Source organism: Anabrus simplex, chromosome 7 (assembly GCF_040414725.1).
Source record: "Anabrus simplex isolate iqAnaSimp1 chromosome 7, ASM4041472v1, whole genome shotgun sequence".
Lineage (NCBI taxonomy): Eukaryota > Metazoa > Arthropoda > Insecta > Orthoptera > Tettigoniidae > Anabrus > Anabrus simplex.
In genome coordinates, this window is record NC_090271.1 from 227,518,195 (window position 1) to 227,537,718 (window position 19,524).

At 41.1% G+C, this 19,524-nt stretch overlaps 1 protein-coding gene across 3 annotated transcripts in view; it reads left to right on the forward strand.

Annotated features, from left to right (window-relative positions):
• sm (smooth) overlaps positions 1-19,524 on the forward strand; it is a 427,005-nt gene that overhangs the window by 188,391 nt on the left and 219,090 nt on the right. For all 3 annotated transcript variants that reach the window (XM_067151588.2, XM_067151590.2, XM_067151589.2), the window contains exon 5: positions 4,323-4,419. In XM_067151588.2, coding sequence (XP_067007689.1) covers positions 4,323-4,419 — 97 coding nt within the window. The remainder of the gene's footprint in view (positions 1-4,322; positions 4,420-19,524) is intronic.

A 19,524-nucleotide genomic window follows, 5' to 3' on the forward strand; every position in this document is an offset into this window, starting at 1 on the left:
TTTCCAAGACAATTACACTTTCTCCCGCACCTTTCAGCCCCACCTTAAGCCCTCTTCCTAAGCCATATTTCATTTCAATACAAGAACTTACTGATTTCCATGATTATAATTTTTACAACACCCCATTTATACTTTATTCTTTGTTAAAAACCTCTTAGTATGTATATTCCTTGTATTATTAACTATTACCATAACATCTCATTTCACTTGTTATTCTTTAAAATAACATTGTCTTAGGATTTCGCCACAAATGATCTTTGCTCCAATACGGCTGATGATGACCCCTAGATGGGTCGAAACTAGTACCGTGTAATTTGTAATTTTGTGAATATATTGTAGTATTGAAAAGGTGGAAACGTTTACGTTATTATTATTACTTATATATTAGTACATTTCACGCTGATGATTTAAGAAACCTAATACACCAACTCCCCAAACCCTTCATTTTGATGGGTGATTTTAATAGCCACAACAGTTGGGGTATTCGCAATACTGATGCAAGGGGGGAAAGAAATAGAGAAGATACTAGATGAATTTACTCTGGTATTATTGAACTCAACTGCTCCAACTCGTTTTGATATAGCACATGGAACATACAGTAGCATAGATTTAACTGTATGTACGCCAGACATAGCTGCACTATTTAACTGGTCCATTTATTCAACTACAAGGAAGTGACCACTTCCCCATCATAATTAATGATGATCTAAGTTCTCCAGACAACACATCAAAACTCCAATACTGTAAATGGAATTTAAATAAGGCAAATTGGCAATCATTTAGAAAGATTGTAAATAACTATTTAAATGATCCAACTCCAACAAATAAATTTCCTTCTAAGCACATTAATGATATTGTTCAAGACTTCACTGAAGTAATAATTAAATCTGCTGACCAGATCATCCCAAAAACAGCTCCTATGCCCTTCAAGAAAACAGTTCCCTGGTGGAATGACTCCTGTAAAGAGGCTATCAAAAATAAAAACCGTGCTTACTACCTATATAAAAGAAATCTTACGCCTGAAAATATCAGTTTTCAAAAACACCGAGCAATAGCACGAAATAAAATAAAATTAAGTAAGAAAACCTCCTGGTTAACATTCGTCTCCTCCTTAACCTGCCAAACTTAACAAAAAGTTATGTGTAATAAAATCCAAAGAATAAGTGGCAAATACAATAAATTCTGTATTACCTCTCTAAGAGATCCAGTCGCTGGGTCAATTGTAAATGAACCTCAACAAATAGCTGATCAACTGGCTGAATCATTTTCAAAAATCTCTAGCGATAACAATTATGAACCTGAATTTCTTCGCATGAAAACAACTCTAGATCCAATAGACTTAAGTGAAACTACCTACAGTGAAATATGCTTATAATGATACTTTACAGTTACAAGAAATGGTTACAGAACTCAACAAATGCGGCAGATCTAGTCCTGGCCCAGACACCATTCCATATGAATTTTTAAAACCGCTTCCACATAGTGCACTCAATTATCTACTTGCTATTTTCAACTATATATGGAGTTCCAAACTATTTCCAGATCAATGGTGTTGTGCTATTGTAGTGCCTATACTCAAACCAGGAAAGGACATTTTGATCCCAGATAATTATCATCCCATCGCCTTGACAAATGCAATGTGTAAGCTACTGGAGAAAATCGTTAACAAGAGATTACTCTGGTATTTGGAACATATACACTTTTTTAGTGATGCACAAAATGGTTTTCGTCAAGCACGTTCAACAACAGATACTCTGATATGTTTAGAATCAGAAATCCGAGAAGCTTTCCTAAATAAACAGTACCTCATAGCTGTTAGTTTAGACATTGAGAAGGCATATGACATGGTGTGGAAAGACTATCTAATTGAAACACTGATGAAACATAATATTTTCAGGAAACGTGCTTCACTTCATATATAATTTCCTTAAAGATCGCCGAATTCAAGTCAGGACAAATGGAACTCTTTCACATGAAGTAACCATTGACAATGGAGGTCCCCAAGGATCAGTCATCAGTGTCACATTATTCCTCGTTGCAATAAATGGCGTTGTCTCCAACATTCACCTACCAGTAAAGGCTTGCCTTTTTGCCGATGATTTGACTATACTAAGTGCAGGAAGAAATAAATTAACTACTCAAGTTACTTCAAGAATCAATTGATAATATCCAAAAATGGGCTAAAGTTACAGGGTTCAAGTTTTCCAAAACTAAAACCAAATGCATACTCTTCTCCAAATGTAAACATACTGTACAAGACCCAGAGCTGTACATGGACAATCACAAAATTGAAACAGTAACAACTATGAAAATCTTAGGAGTTTTATTCGACACTACATTAAGTTGGATACCTCACCTGAAAAACCTTAAAGATGACTGCTTGTGAAGGCTGAACATAATGAAGATCCTGGCAGCAAAGAACTGGGGGGGCAGACTGCCAAGTGCTAATGAACACGTACAAAGCCATTATTAGGGCTAAATTAGACTATGGCAGCATTGTATACAATTCCGTAAGAATGTCTTCACTCAAAATCCTTGATTCCATCCAGTCCTCAGCTCTTCGAATTGCTCTAGGAGCCTTCCGTACCAGTCCAGTAGCCAGAATTCAAATAGAAGCAAATGAACCACCACTCACAATTAGACGTAGACAACTAAGTTTGACGTACGCGCTCAAGGTAGCAACTATGAGTGAATCAAGAATTAAGTTGTATGCTTTTCCTAACAAGCATCAAGGTACACTCATTAAATCAGGATCACAACCACAGCCTTTCAATGTCAGAATAGCCAAGTTTCTTGAAGAACTAAATTTAAATATCCCTCCAATACTCCTCACAGACAACTCTCTTAATGTCCCAGCATGGACTATTACCCTTCCAAAAATTAACTTTGAAATAAATTACAGTGTCAAAGATGAAACTGACAGATCTCGCTACCATCAATTATTTCTTGAAATTTCTAATAAATACCCAAGGCACACTGCAATCTATACTGACGGATCAAAATGTGAGGAAAGAAATGGATGTGGGATTATATATCCTAAACGTACCATGCTATACCGATTGCCTGACTACTATACAGTCTTCTCTAATGAGCTGTATGCCTATGTTATATATTTTGAAAACCAGCACCTGTAATAACTCCATTTTTTCTGATTCAAAAAGTGCATTAAATGCAGTCGAAAGTACATCATCAAAACACATCCTTGTACAAGAAATAAAACTGTTGTTTAACATCATGAAAGAAGGCAAACAAGTCATCCTTGTGTGGATATCCTCTCATAGAGGTATTCAAGGCAATGAATCTGTTGATCAAGCAGCTAAAGACGCTACTTACTTCCCACTAGGCGATCTAACAATAGCTACCCCTCACACTGACATTATTGCCTATGCTAAAACAAAATTATACCAACAGTGGAGGATAAAATGGCTTCAAACTTCGAACAGCAAACTCCACGAAGTAACAACGGAATCTACAGTACAACACTATCTTCACAACCTTCACAGGCAAGATCAAGTCCTAATAACTAGAATAGGGATTGGCCACTCCAAGATAAGTCACAGCTACCTCCTTGAGAAGAAACAGCCTCCCATCTGAACAACACGCAATAGTGTGTTGACTGTGAAGCACATTATAACAGACTGTTCACTGTATGACAAATGGCGCTAGTACCACGGTATACCTAAGGATATTAAGGGGACACATCATCTCCTTCACTGTGCAAACAAATTAAGTTTTTCAAAGACACTAGTCTTTATTCAAAAATTTACCTGTTCAGTTTAAAATACCACTCTTATATTTTTTCATTCTTCACCCTACTGTAATTTAATCTAAATTCTACAGTTAGAAGTCACGATAAGACCTTAGGGTTAAAGTGACTAAATTATCTTAATAATAAAAAAAAAGATTACTTGGGAGCGTTCCCAGTTTCTCACGTAGCCAGACAACATTTAATTACTGGCCAATGCAAGTGTTTTATTGAAGTGAATGTAATGTGCCTTATGTTCTGAATACACACCACATCCCCACCAAGTGTTGTGGCTTATTTCAAACATTTTTGTAGAACTGTTTGCTTTCTTTATGGACGTTCTTGTGCTGAACGTCTAAAAGCCTGACACCATTGACTACACAATTGTAAATGACAGGCAAGAAGTCTATGAAAGTTTTATTGTATAATCGTGCTGTTTCTTCCAATTGCATCTGGCATTGTAGTTGGTGTGCTGCTTTGTGCAATTGTGCATTTTCAATTACTTGTTTTTTTTTTTAAACTTCACTTAGCTTGAATTTGTTCATTGTTTTTGTATTATTCCTTAACCTTCCTGTACATTTGATAGTGTGGACTCAGCCAAGCGTGCAAAGGATGCGCTCAGTGGCGCTGATATTTATTCTGGATGCTGCACTTTGAAGATAGATTTTGCAAAGGTGAGTATTTAATTTGCTTCATTTTCCCTATGTTCTTGTATTATGTTTTGTATCATATATTCTTGGTGATTGTGGCTAGTTCACATTTAGTCGATGTAATATATACAGTATATCAGCTCCAAGGATTGTTTAGTCCCCTAAAGCTCCACTGTCAGCTGCCATACGTAGCTTGTACTGAATAAACATGCTAGGAAAATGGGGAGCGAGGTAGCTTTCCACTGCATTTCTGGGCAAACCTGACAAACCAATCTACTATGCTAACTGGAGTGCATATATAAACTGATCCTATGCATGATAACTTTATACTATTCATTGCAGGTACTGGTTGTATTGCATGATATTGTATGTTCACAATGGGAGAATACATAAAGATTGATTTGTTTTTTTGTTTTCTCATATTTGTACTGTAGAAGTGTGTATTTTGAGGTTAAGATTGTCTCTCTTGAATGACTTGAACTTTCGTAATGCCGAGCTGACTCGTCACTTTTGCTTCTGTGTACGTTATTAGTGATTTGGAACATGAACTCAAATACCTGCTAAAGTAAAACCTGTCCTGAGCACAAATCCTGAACACCGGAAGTTTTTTTCTGCGGTATGCAGGGTTCGGGTTTACAGAGGTAGTTAAAAATAGAATAAAAATCATAAATACATACCTCTGTTAGATTATTCAGCCGTATACTTGTTACGTTTATATACCCTAGTCCATCAGGACTATCACAAATCTGTTCTTGTTTGTAACTTCCCTACACTTCAAAGTAGTATAGTAGAATACACTTTTGATACACATTCCATATTTTCGAGAAATAACACCAGTAGTAATGCTGTACAGAACTGTCATTCACTTCTTCCAGCAATCTAGAACTGTATGCAGGGGCAAACTGTTCTTGTTAGCACAGTTCTCATTTTAAAATGCAGACATGGCAAATGTCAATCTTTCACTAGCCAGGCAATGCAAACCGTGCAATCCACTAGCAGAACTCATAATTTTTTGTGCTAAAGTATCTTAATTAAAGCATCAAATAGACGAAGGCTTTGTTTTCAGTGATTTCACATTAAAATCATATGGCACAGTGTTATTCATAAGTGTTATTCATAAAGTGTGTTCAAGGTTATATATCTATAGTTTCAAATCGCCATAGGTTGGGAAGTGTTCCCCTCCTCTCTTTTCCTTGCATCACAGTCTGTCAGGGCCGGCAGCTCGACTATACAACCGATCGAGTTAGTTACGCAGTTATGGTCGCGCAGCTTTCATTGGGGAGGTGTGTTTGAATCCCACTGTCGGCAGCCCTTAAGATGGTTTTCCGTGGTTTCCGATTTTCACTGGGGTTGTACCTTAAGGCCACGGCCGCTACCTGCTCGATCATAGCACTTTCCCATCCTTCCTTCGCCGAAAACCTTCGATGTTAGTGCCATGGTAAACCAGTAGAGAATGAAGTAGAAAAAGATGAGTAGATATCACTTGATTCTATCTTTTACTAAAACATAATCTGATTATCTCCAGCGTTCACCTGGTGCTTTAGATGAGTAACTTATTATTTGGAACCTCATACCATGTATTGGGTTAAACCATCTCTTGTTGTTAACATTCAAACTACTTCTCACCTCTGGAATCATTCTCCCCAAACCAACTTGCCAACTTGCTTGAGGTCCTTGTGAATGCCTACTCATGCATTGAAATATCTCATTAGAATACATTACATTGTCTTTGCTGTTAATAATTTCCATTTACTCTTCCATACAGTCATAGGTTTTTACTTCTTTACTATTTGTCTTTGTTAAGTATACATGATCACTGTTACGTCAACTGGTTTAGCTTTTAACGTTATCATTGTTGTATAATTCACTTGGTAGATGTTCATTATGCATCCATTTCTTTGTAAATATAATAGCTACTCCATTATTCCCTGACAGTTCACCTCCACTGTGAACTATTCTGAAATCTCCCGAACTGAAGTCGACATTGCCAGCCCATAATGTTTCCCGTAGTCCTAGAATATCCAGCTGATAATCTGTCATAGCAATTTTGGCTTCTAATTTACTGGTACTTGAGTTTTGCACATTCCATGTGCTAAAACAAGTTATCTTTTACTTCTCTTCCTCATCTTCCTTAGCAAGGTTTTTGTGTGATAAGGATCTAAGAAGCCTCACCTCTTCTCTCTTCTGGGATCTTGGAATCTGAACTCCATGATCAGTAAGGACCCCTAGAATCTTTGTCATAGTTACTATTCTTGGGATATCCATAAGGATGTCGTAGTTTCCCGTTGCTTTTCACGTCCGTATGCAGTTGGCTTTATTAGCTTATCCTCGTTCAGAGATAATTTCCCATCCCAAGGGCAAGAGAATGCCCTACCTCTTACCTGCCCTCAAAAGAGACAATCTGCACTGGATAAAGGGCGACTCCCTGTGCCGGACGACATTCGGTCACGAAATAAACTGCACTGGTCACGCATAGAGTATGTAGACAAGGCATGCTTTAATCCTATTAACTATCCCGATAAACATGCTTATTTTTTAATCCTCGACTAACGTTTTACAAGTCAAATCGTCTCGAGTGAGTTGTGTAAGTACTCTCGGCAGGTAGAATACTGCAGTCCGTGGTTTGGTAGGCGGGCTGTGAGGGTGAGGTTCGTTTGGAGCTTGTCCGGTGGAAACTGTTTTTGGCGGATGAGCACAGTTCAGAGAGAACATGTGCTCTGCCGGAAGAGTTCGTGATTTTCTTGTCTCGCACGCCATACATATTAAGTGAAGCTGTTTATTTGATGTCTGGGTACTGGTGAGATAGCAAACTACATCAGTTCACAATCAGTCGTGATCAAACTAGTTTAAGAGGATAACCAGCAAGCCAAGTAACATCTCATAGTGTAGGACTGACGATAATCTTTACTGAAGGGAGGCAGGGCATCTCAAATTTACACTTAGAGTGGGATACTGGAATTTGTTGGACTACAAGTTATTTCATCGCTTGTGGGAGAGATATGTGCTGGATGCGAACGCGACGGAATAGGTATGTAGGTCTATGACAGTAGCCTGCGTGTTACATCTTAGTACTTGCTGGTAGGTGGTTTTCAGAAAGGTGCTAATGACATCGCTTGTAAGAGTGAGGTCAAGGAAATAGGAATCTAACGTTGCTTTAAATATTGACTAATGATATAAGCTTTAGCGTGCTTAATATTATATAATCTGCAAGGTAGCTTGTATTTGTATTGAATTTGGCCATTTTGAAACCTGTCCAATATATTTCTCCTCGTCCTCTGTTCCGCTTGAAACGGGCGAGTGTCTGGTGAGCATCCAATATAGTTTCACTTGTCTGAAAAGTTGTCAGAAATTCCACTTGGAAACGTGACAGAATAGTTGGACACCATCAATCAATTTAAGCGCGACTGCCACAAGCAGGGAATTTGGAGAAGGTCTATGCGATCTATTACATTTTTTAGGTTATATATTCTACATGTCAGGTGCTTGTATGCTTTTTTTCTTCGAAATAAGTATTTTGAGGACAGTAAAAGAATGCGAACTAAGTCTACATTTGTCTGCAGTGGAACTTGGAAGACATACGACGCTTGTAGAAGGGCTGACAGATTTCATCCCACTTAGCACCCGATTCTTGTAATTTGTGGCAGATTAAAATATTTGGGATAGCTAGGTATTGAATCCAGCGAGACGAGAATTTCGCATGTCTAAGGTGGACGTGGACAGTTGACAAAACTAGTGAGAGGGAAAAAATTGCACCTCATTGACTGGACTAAACTTAGTTGTATTATATTATGGTAGGAGTTAAAGATACTTTGAGACAGTATATTCTTGTTTTGGATCCTTCCGAAAAATACGACCCGACATTGTCGTCATATCAACTAGAAGTATTTTTGTACTGGCCGCTCGCAACCAATGAGTGACAATGACAATCATATGCTCGTGCTTTCTGTGACAGTCTCAGATAAGTCAAAGATATTTTTGTGTGACACATACCCTGGCCACATATATTCTGAAATATCATTTAAGTTATCGTGAAGTGTTGGGGACTCGGGACATTGTAAAGCTGTAGGGCATCGCCTGGGCTTCCCGCCCTTTCTATGATTTTGCTTACGCTCATTCCTCGAATGATGTTCCTTCACGTTGATCCACTGATATCCATAATCATCTTCGTTACCTTCCTAACCAATAGGGGCTGATCGCGCTCTTCTGCTTTAAAAATCACGCCAGGGGCTCGTTGGAAATTTTTTTTTTCTAGCGTTTGATTTATTTATCCTACACATCCCAGCTTTCTGGGTTACCTGCCGAAGTATACTCAAGAAATTCATCGTGGTTTTTGCTGCGATTGTTTTTCAGTCGCGGTGATTTTGCTTTTTGCTTTACGTCGCAGATAGCTCTTATGGCGACGATGGGATAGGGAAGGCCTAGGAGTGGGAAGGAAGCGGCCGTGGCCTCAATTAAGCTACAGCCCCAGCATTTTTCTGGTGTGAAAATGGGAAACTACGGAAAACCATCTTCAGGGCTGCCGACAGTGGGATTCGAACCCACTATCTCCCGGATGCAAGCTCACAGCTGCGCGACTCTAACCGCACGGCCAACTTGCCTGGTACGGTGATTCCTGAAGGTGGCGATAGATCCTTTCAGGGAAATCGCTGCGATCTTCCTTAAAACGTCATTCTGTATGGAAGAAAAAAATCTGTTAATTCTCGAGGAGGCGAAAGGGATGGATGGTTCCGCGCGCTCCCACCTTTGGTACTGCGTGTGGTAGTTTAATACGGTGGGTACATAAATTTGCCCCATCTTCTGCATCGTCAGCAGGTTGTCCACTGTAGTATTCAAAGCGTACTTTTGGGTCTGTTACTTGGACTACTGAAGAATATTGAAATAATTGATTTTTCTGAAGATGGAAGTTTGTGAAAATGTATTCTTGTTCGGTGAAAGATTATGAATCATGGAAGATCGAAAATAGTTTTGCACAACTTTTACGTACAGTTTTCCTACGAGGCCATAGTAATGTTAACTCTTCGTTAGGAGCCTACAGTCTCTACGATTGAGGGTGGAGTCATCGCCGTACATGGATTGTTAAATGTCGTCGGCTTTTCCCTCCAGTGTTCCTACGGAAGTGTATCCGCAACACGGCAGTTGAGTGAGATCCCTATTCAACTTGGACGTGCAGTGTTATTTAAAATAAATCTGAGATAGATTGATTGCGCCCATTCCCGATTGTGTGCCATGCCTACTGATCTAGTTTTATGTAATAGAAGCTTGCTGTATTGTAATAATAGTAATCCATAACAAAACACACTTAAGACCCTAAATCATGAATTCAAATAATCTGGCGCCCGCTCCCGCCATATCTTGTGTTCAATCCATCAGGTGGATTACGATCAACCGTAGAACAGAAAGTGACAGGTGCTACATTTTACTATGCAGGATCTGCATCAATGGTCCTGTAGGTTGCCCTGTCGATAGGAGGTTGCAGGGGGGAGGTGGGGTGGGGAGGTCGCACAAAGTAATAAAGGGAGGCGCCGGTTGTGATTGAAATATTTAAATTTCATATTCTCTTAACACATGAATTAATATTACTATCCTCAGACCCTCGTATCAGTGAACCTAGGCAGGAAGCTCTCCTACCAGGATTCAAGACTACTGGTAATGAACTCCTAAGTCCTATTTCACAAGAACTGACCAATAGATTCTGGAAGCAGGAATTCTGCGAAAAAGGTGAGAGTAAAATTTACCACACGCAGCCTTTCATCCACTAACCGCAGATGTAAATCTGTACCAAACACCTACCCACAATTGACTAACCCGCTTGACAGTGTGACCACCACTTCCTTGCAACACTGCAGGAATAGATTCTATTTCCGCCATTGCCTACTCGATTAGTCAGGGCTTAAATACAAAGTATGTTACAAGTGTTATTATTTTTTATATCCACCTATTCAATACAAACTTAATCCTGTATGGTTTGAGGCTGATGATGCCCTTAATATGGGCGAAACATGTCCCTTAACATTTTGTAATAATATTTAATTTCTAAAAAGATCTCTTTGTATTGAATAGGTGGATATAAAAAATAACACCACTTGTAACATACTTTGTATTTACGTACATTTCAATACGGACCTAACATGGGAATTATAACGTGTAGTCAGGCCTTCGCAGTCAGTTCAGACAGTGAACAAGTGAGTTCTAGTACGTGTTCGGTGGAAGTAGTTAGTCCCAATTACAATAAACTGTTACAAATATCGCCATACCCATGGGTAGGTGGCCGCTAGTTGCCCTGCCCGACGCCAGTTGCACAAGATGGCGGCTATACAGAGCTCCTTATGAGACGGCCTAGGGCCGCTTGCTCAAGAAGGCGGCTAAACATAAGCTCTTATGGTGAAAGATGCTGGCCATGGATGATTGCACAAGCTGGCTGCTATACATGGCCTCTTATGGAGAAAGATGAGTGCCATGGGCGCTTGCGCAAGATGGCGGCTATATCCAGGCTTATATGGGGAAATCCTATACATGGGCTCATACCAGAACACCTAGTGCTATAAGAAGTACATTGGTTACATTTAAGCCCCCAGCAGTCGAACAAGAGGCTAAGGGATGCAATAAGTACAACATTTTGAATTCAATGAAATATTTCATTTTCAAAATTAAAACAATCTACTACAACAATCTTGGTTTTGCTGCCGACAAGGTTATGCGCTCTTCAACAGCTTTCTGCGAAGAGGTAGCATGCTTTCGAAATTATGCCTCCTGCAACATTCAAATTAAACAAAATATTTAGTGTTTATGAAATATATTGTACTATACTATGTATGTTATGCTTTACAAAGAAGACAATCCAGTTCTTGTTATTCATGTGATTTGTTCCTTTTCCGAATTATCTTGATCATGTACTGAAATGAATGGAATAAGTTCATCCATACACTGTGTACATTGTTCAATCCTCGCATTTGGTCCATCCTAATCACCATTTTGACCTCGATTCTTGTAATGACGTTGACAGGTTCTGCATAAAGCTACATCGATTGACATCATACTGTGGAGAGGAAGGATGTCCCGAAAATTATTAACGAAAGGAGCAGCGTTCGTAGATAATCCTGGCGGTAAAAATGAATCAGGGGATAAGGTTCCATTTTTATAGAACATCGTAATAGCCTTACTTGTGTGAGATAAATAAGATGTTGCATATTAGCATGCGAACAGCATGCACGTGGACAGTTTTGTTATAACGATGATAGTCCGTAACCGTGTAGACTTGTTCTTTCTGTTCCATAGCGCACGATGTCGAAGCACACACCAATGTTGATGATAAAGGACTATTCCGTAGGAGGAGGGATTGAGCTAACCTCATTAACAGTGAGGAGGAGGAACGTTGCTAACCTGTTAGCCGTGGTTCTTCTTCTCCGCCTATGTCCGGTCGGAGGAGGAAGCTGTTATCATAACAGCTGTTACATTTTAAAAAATTGTGTCGGGACGGGATTATGTTACACAATAATACGCTTACGGCGTAATTCGTCTTCTATTTCTTGAATCTCCCGTACATACTCTGTGTATCCTGCATCTTGATAAGCCTTAGGAGTTGCAATCGTTCAGCGCTTGAAAATGGTTTTCCGTGGTTTCCCATTTTCACACCAGGCAAATGCTGGGGCTGTACCTTAATTAAGGCCACGGCCGCTTCCTTCCCACTCCTAGCCTTTTTACATCTGCTTAGGGTAAGAGAGTTTTGCTAATACGTGTGGACAGTTGATGTGTAGAAAACGGAAGAACTTGTTTTGATGCGGCATGTGCTTCTGCAGTGTTACCAGCAGATAAAAACTTAACACGATTTGATTGGGAAGAAGCGTATTGCTTCTCTTCTCGAGATGTTTGCCTAGCTACAGAACATGTTGGCTTAAAAAATAAAGTAGAATGACAAAGCTCTGATGGAAAAGGTACGTTGTGTTCTCTTTCTTCCTTATGCATCTCCTCTTTATTTCATGGTGTGAGGTTTGTAACAGAACATGTAGTAGTAAGCTGAGACGATGTTGTATCGTTTGGATTGCACTTCTTTATATCGCGCTATGCGTTCTACTGGTAAATTTACACAAATGGGTTTAGAATTTACATGTGAGATTATCACGACTGTTGAATATAGCAGTACATTGTTTGCATGCATGTATTTCGGAGTTATGCTTTACAGCTTTATGTCGTTGAAGATTGCCAAGTCTTGAAAAACTCGCACTATAAAGATCACACATAAACATGTTTTACAGGTAGATATGATGTATAGCTTTACACTGCAACCGGCAAATAACTGCCTATCTGTAAAACTGCATCTTATATGGAGGAGAAGGAGGAAGCTGCTATATTTACAGCTGTTTAAGGTACACCGTCCTACACTCGGTTCTCCAAGCAAACGCTGGGATGTACCTTAATTATGGCTGCGACCCTACTACTTTCATTGTAACAGAATTTTGTTACAAAGCACGTGTATTTTAAATTGTCCGCCACCACATGCATAAGGTTGCAACAGTGAAGTTTAGCTCCGTCAAGATGGCAGCTGTTACCTTGATTGGTGTAAAAAAATAAAAATAAAAAAGTAAATAAAACCTCATGGCTTTTACATTCTGCGCCACTACGTGCTAAAAGTGGCGTTAGTGGGGTTTAGCGCCATGAAGATGGCAGCAGTGAGGTTAGCGATGCTCTATTGTCCTTAAAAAGTGAGGTTAGGATCCGTTAAGATGACAGCTGTCAATAAAGCACTTCGCCAAGCACGTGGCTTTCTTTACAATCAAGAGCACGTGGTCGTGACGTTACGGTCACGTGTTATGTTGTGTCGGCACCCAAAGTTCAAAATCCACGCCCATGTCGTTAGAACTAGTCAAAAAGTATGTAGATTTTAAATTTCGTGCGCCTACGTCGTTAAGATGACAGCTGCTATCGTAGCATGTCCTATGTGCACTACCAACTAATAAAAACGGCATTTGGGCATTTGCGTGTCGTATCAGACGTGCGCCTACGTCGTTAAGATGACAGCTGCTATATTAGCATGTCCTATGTGCACTAACTAATAAAAACGGCATTTGGGCATTTGCGTGTCGCATCAGACGGCTTGCAGTCGGCCAAGGAAGTACCGGTATTGGCACTCAAGCTCCTTCCTAGCTTTGATTCAGCCACATAACTGATACCAGGTATGCATTTACTGTTTACATAATGTGACGTATCGTAACATACCCTGGGTGTGCAATGTTGTATGACTGTCAAAAACTCAATGGGGAAGGGAGTTTAAAATGTTTTCTTTTGTTTTGACATCCATGTGTAATAGGTTGCACTGAGTTTAGCGTTGTTTCCCACGCATGGGAATGGGGAGGATCTGGAAAGGACGTCCGTCGTGGCCTATCCCAAAGGTACCTATCCGGCATTTGTATGGTGTTGAACATGGGGCACCATGAAAATCACTTTCAGGTTGGGCGAGGCAGGACTCGAACCCGAATGCACGCTACTACAGTCGCATTTGAGCTCCGCGGAGATTAATGCGTGTCAAATAAATAAGTTTTGCTGCCAACTCACCACGATCAGCTCTGAACATCTCCACATAATAAGTCGAGCTGTTTGTCTCCTAATGTCTAAGCTATCCCGACCCCAAATAATCCAGCATTGGTAACACTGCTCCTTCGCCTGGAATAACTCAGCACAAAACGAGGTGCGCTTTGCACTACACACACACTCAAGCAAACGGGATTACATGATCAAATTGTCAAAGCCCCGGAAATGAAATAACAACAAACAGCCACTCTTCTCTGCAGCATGTCGAGTTTCTTAAACACGTGTCGCGGTTAGCATTCGTAGTTGTCGCCACGGTGGTCCGGGTTCAATTCCCGGCTCTGATAAGAACTTTAATTCTGGTTGGAGGGCTGGAACGGGGTACACAGCCTCGTGAGGCAAAACTGAGGTTGGTACGGTACCCATTTCAGCTATCATGGAAGTGTTCCCGTGGTTTCCCACTGCTACTCCATGCAAATGTCGGGATGGTTCCTTACTTAATACAACGGCCGCCTCTGTTCCAATTCCTCACCTGAATTATACAGTACACTATTACACACCCCAATAACACAGGTTATCAGACACATTCTAACAGGCATACAGTGCGCGCGCGCGCGCTCTCTCTCTCTCTCTCTCTCTCTCTCTCTCTCTCTCTCTCTCTCTCTCTCTCTCTCTCTCTCTCTCTCTCTCTCTCTCACACACACACACACATGGGCTACACGACCGCGATGCCCAATCCCCGGAAATGAAATAACGCTGCTGATGATGCTTGTTGTTTTAAGGGGCCTAACATCGAAGGTCATCGGCTCTACAATTGAAATAACTATTCTCTGTGCCCCTTCGAGTGTCTTAATCATAACGTCTGGAGAGAAACACGAACAGTGAGATGCATTACTGGAAATGCGACCGTATAGGCATTACTGTTCTAGAGTAGGCCTAGTGTTTGAAAATGTGGATGTTGTCATGCAATCGCAGTGTTAATGACGCACGTCCCGCAAACAAATCGAAATAGTAAGATAAAGTAGTGTAGCTGCTATTAGAGGGCGTAGGAGGGGAAGGTCTTGTCCGCCCTCTGCCTAACGCAGGCCCTCTCAAACGCCCAAAATCTCACGCGTGCAAACCAAGGCCCCACACCGCTCGCTGCGCAGAAGCCTGTGACTGGGGAAGACATGTCCATGCGCGTACCGCCATGTTGCGGGCGCTCCTCAGCTTGACGCAGAGGCGTATGGAATTCATGCTTTAACTTACATTTCGCACACATGAAAACATTCGCCTTATAAAATTAACGACAGCCTACACAGACTACCGTGTACACACGCAATAAATATACATAATATCAAGACTGTGTTAATATTAACGTATACTTCTGTATAAAAACTGAAAAATCTACACAAATCCTTTGGATAGCCTATAGGTGGCGCACCTAAAAGATTAGCAGACTGAATAAGAAGACTGAAAAATACACTACTACAAAAATACACTAGCGGTACCTCGAAAATGATCATGTCGCTCACTTTAATATAAGAGTCATGCTTGTAACTGACGTGTTTGAACATTGTACGTATGGCAAGAAGGCCAGACTCAAAGGACGAGAATCACGTGGCAATCTGTATCTTGAGAAACCTATTATCAACAATTATTTAGCTTTATTGAAAATATGAAGACATGTTCAAAAAGCGGTCTACAACTTAAGTATGATTACATATCGTGAGATAAAAATTACCTGTCTCTCAGCAGACTGGAGAACACATAAATTAGATATCTACAAACTCCTGTACCGATAACAATAATCTTCAATATCAACAAAAAAGGAAACCTGCGAAATAAAATCTTTCTATGAAAGGTAAATAATTTATGATTCCTCTCAGATAAGTCATTACAGCAATATTATTTTTGGTAGTGGCTTTACGTCGCACCGACAGAGATAGATCTTACGGCGACGATGGGCTAGGAAAGGCCTAGGAGTTGGAAGGAAGCGGCCGTGGCCTTAATTAATTTGCCTGGTGTGAAAATAGGAAACTACGGAAAACCATCTTCAGGGCTGCCGACAGTGGGATTCGAACCCACTATCTCCCGGATGCAAGCTCACAGCCGCGGGCCGCTAACCGCTCGGCCAAACAGCAAATTTTACTCAATTATCTGAACGGATTGTTTAAAAAGTGCATGACTGCAGAAATCTTTCTAAAACAATCAGATACATGTTTTATCATTTTCTGAATACGAAATGCCGGCTCTGCGGTGTAGGGGTAGCGTGTCTACTTCTTACCCGGAAGCTCCGGGTTCAAATCCCGGCCAGGTCAGAGATTTATACCTTAATCTGAGTGCTGGTTCGAGGGCCACTCAGCGTACGTGATTAAAATTGCGGGGCTATCTGACAGGGACATAACGGCGGAGAGGATTCGCCGTGCTGACCACATGACACCTCGTAATCTGCAGGCCTTCAAGCTGAGCAGCGGTCGCTTGGTAGGCCATGGCCTTTCGGGCCTGTTGTGCCATGGGGGTTGATTTCGTTTGGATATAATATAACGTAATTGGATGAGTAGAAGTTAAATTATCATGTTTGTGTGATTTGAATTTAGGTAAATCCTGCCTGACATTCGTTACACTGGTGCTCGTCTTCTATTGTGTATTTCTTGAAGTGAAATTAATGTCTAGGGTTAGTTTGAGTTTCTCTGCGAGGTTTAGGCTTAAGTTTTATTTTTTACAATTTGCTTTACGTCGCACCGGCAGAGATAGGTCTTATGGCGACGATGGGACAGTAAAGGCCTAGGAATGGGAAGGAAGAGCCCGTGACCTTAATTAAAAGTACAGTCCCAGCGTTTGCCTGGTGTGAAAATGGAAAACCACGGAAAACCATCTTCAGGGCTGCCGACAGTGGGGTTCGAACCCACTATATCCCGGACTCACGCTCAAAGCCGCGCGGTCCTTACCGCACGGCCAATTCGCCCGGTTAGGCTTCAGTAAGAATGTTATCATTTTAAGATGTAAAACCCTCATAATATTATCTTCTTAAATATTAGGCTACTGCTTTTAAAAACTCATTCTGAATTAACGTTATCTGAGCACATAAAAACTGAAAGTGCGTTCTAATTTTTCTCTAATATGAACACCATGATTTACACCTGAAAGAAAATAAAATGAAATTGAAAGTGAAGCACTTGCATACATAAAAGATTAATATCATAGTGAAAAGTTAATTCGATTCGCGTTTTCTAATGCAGATTAGGATTGACAAGATTGTAATGAGCTTTGTTAGACTTTATGATGTCAGATTTTTCTGGAATAGCGTATTAACAATTGTATTCTGTTGTTATAAAGCAAGTGGGAAAATTGAAGAAAATAAGACACACGATACTAATATACAATTTTTTCAAATAATTGATAATTTGAAGCAATACCTTACCCTAATATTAGGTTTTATCAAGTTGTATCAATCATGTCTTACGGATTCTATGCCCAGGTTTATCAAATTTGTAATACCGCTACACAGTTTGTATGAAAAATATGAATTTTTTTTCAGAACTGCTTTTCAGTTCTAAAAAATTATCCCCGATGAATTGGTAAAAGGCAAACAAGAAAAAGAAGCCTAAGTATTCTAAATTTTATGTCCATGCGTTCTCTGAATCAACTACCCTATAACCGGAACCTGTTTAGTTCTCGATTATGGTAAATAACAGTTCAATTTCTACTCTCACGTGAAAGGAAATACCAGGTCCCTTTTGATAGCAGTCTGTACAAATGAAGGCTGCGCACGAATTCACCCTCGTGAATATCTTTCCATTCCACAGGCAATGCCTAACTTTAGGCCTAATATAGCCGGTCAGTTTTACTAACGTAATGTATCAGCTCTCACATTCCTTGAAAATATTTGACACTATATTATCATTCCGTCACAACCAGATCCACTAACAGGCATAATTGAAATCGAAAACATGCAAGGGTCTGTAAACATTACCACTTGCTAGCCATGCATTCGAAGCTGAAGCGCCCGCAACATGGCGATGCGCGAAAGTGTTCAATATTCCGTTTAACATCAGCGCGCTCTGTGAGTCTAGATAAGTAATATTCAAGTCTTTGGTGCAAACAGCGGCGCGGAGTTCCTGGGCACAGGGCATCGGTCCTGCTCGGCTTGGACCAACGCTTCGTGTCTGAGCTACTTGGCTCAACTCGGCTTGGTTTTTGAGCGCTACGCAGCAAGTGACGAAGAGGTTGACGGGTGCTGGGGGGGGGGGGGGAGCGATACAGGCTTGGGGAAAGAGAGAGGCAGCGCTCTTGCTACAAATCGAGGAGTTGGGGTCTGCACTCTGGTTTGCCATCGAAGTCGTCTTTTGCACCGTGCACAGTGCGTGCACAAGTCGCATGCACCCTGAGAGGCCCTGGTATAACGGGCCTTGTGTTACGTACAATGCCGTTTTGGGGTACGTGTGGAGTATTGACTCAATGCCCTACACTAACCAAGAGTAACTGGACAAGCTTCTCCTGTACGGAGAGTCGGGAAGGAAGGAGTTCTAGTGCTAGGAGAGCTTCGCAACTGTATGCTGAGAGATATCTCTGCCGGGATCATCCGTCACATCGAGATATGACAATACGACGCCTTGCCGCAAGTTGTTGCAGAACGGGCACTGGAATAATAATGTGAAGAGAAACAGGAGCACAGCAGCGACAGGGGAAGAGATGTCAATAGATGTTCAGACGGCCGTCGCCCGTAATCCACATACTACCTCACACGCAATTGCGCGTGATGTCATTCGCATTTTACAGCGACACAAATTTCATCCCTATAACGTATCTTTGCATCTGCAACTTCATGAGCGAGATTGTGGACAACGTGTAGATTTCTGCTGTGTTCTTTTGCGAGTAGGGGACGGCAGGAACTTCCTGCAGAGACTTCTCATAACAGATGCAGCGATCTTCAGTAACCATGGACATATCAATTTACGGAATATGCACTGTTGGTCTTGTGAGAACCCACACTGGCTCAGGCAGGACGATCATCGGCGGCAATGGAGTGTCAATGTGTGGTACGGGATAATCGGCGACCATGTAGTAGGGCCATATTTTCTTGAGGGTCGGGGAATAGATATGACGAATTTCTATCAGAAGTGTTACCGGTTCTCCTGGAAAACGTCTCCCTTAACATACGACAGGATATGTGGTTCCAACACGACGGGTTTCCTGCCCACTATTCGCTTGTGGCCCGGCAAGTCTTAAACGAGATATTCCCCGTTCGATGGATCGGACGGGGAGGCGCCATCAGGTGACCAGCATGGTCACCTGATTTGGCTGGTCACCTGATTTGACACCGCTCAACTTTTTCTTTGGGGTTCGTGCAAGGACATAATCTACGCGCATGCTCCAACACCACAGGATCTCAAGCGATGTATCATCGGAGCATGTGCTGCAATATCGAGGGAAATTCTTCGGTCTGTGACATCCCTCACGATGACACGACTGCAGATGTGCATTGCCGTTGATGGTCAACATTTCGAGCACATGGACACATTGTGTATGCGGATCATTGGGACGCACGGTTTCAAACATCACCTACCTCATATCTTTTTATTGTTGTGATAATTCAGCCTCCAGTCAATAAACGATTAGCCACGA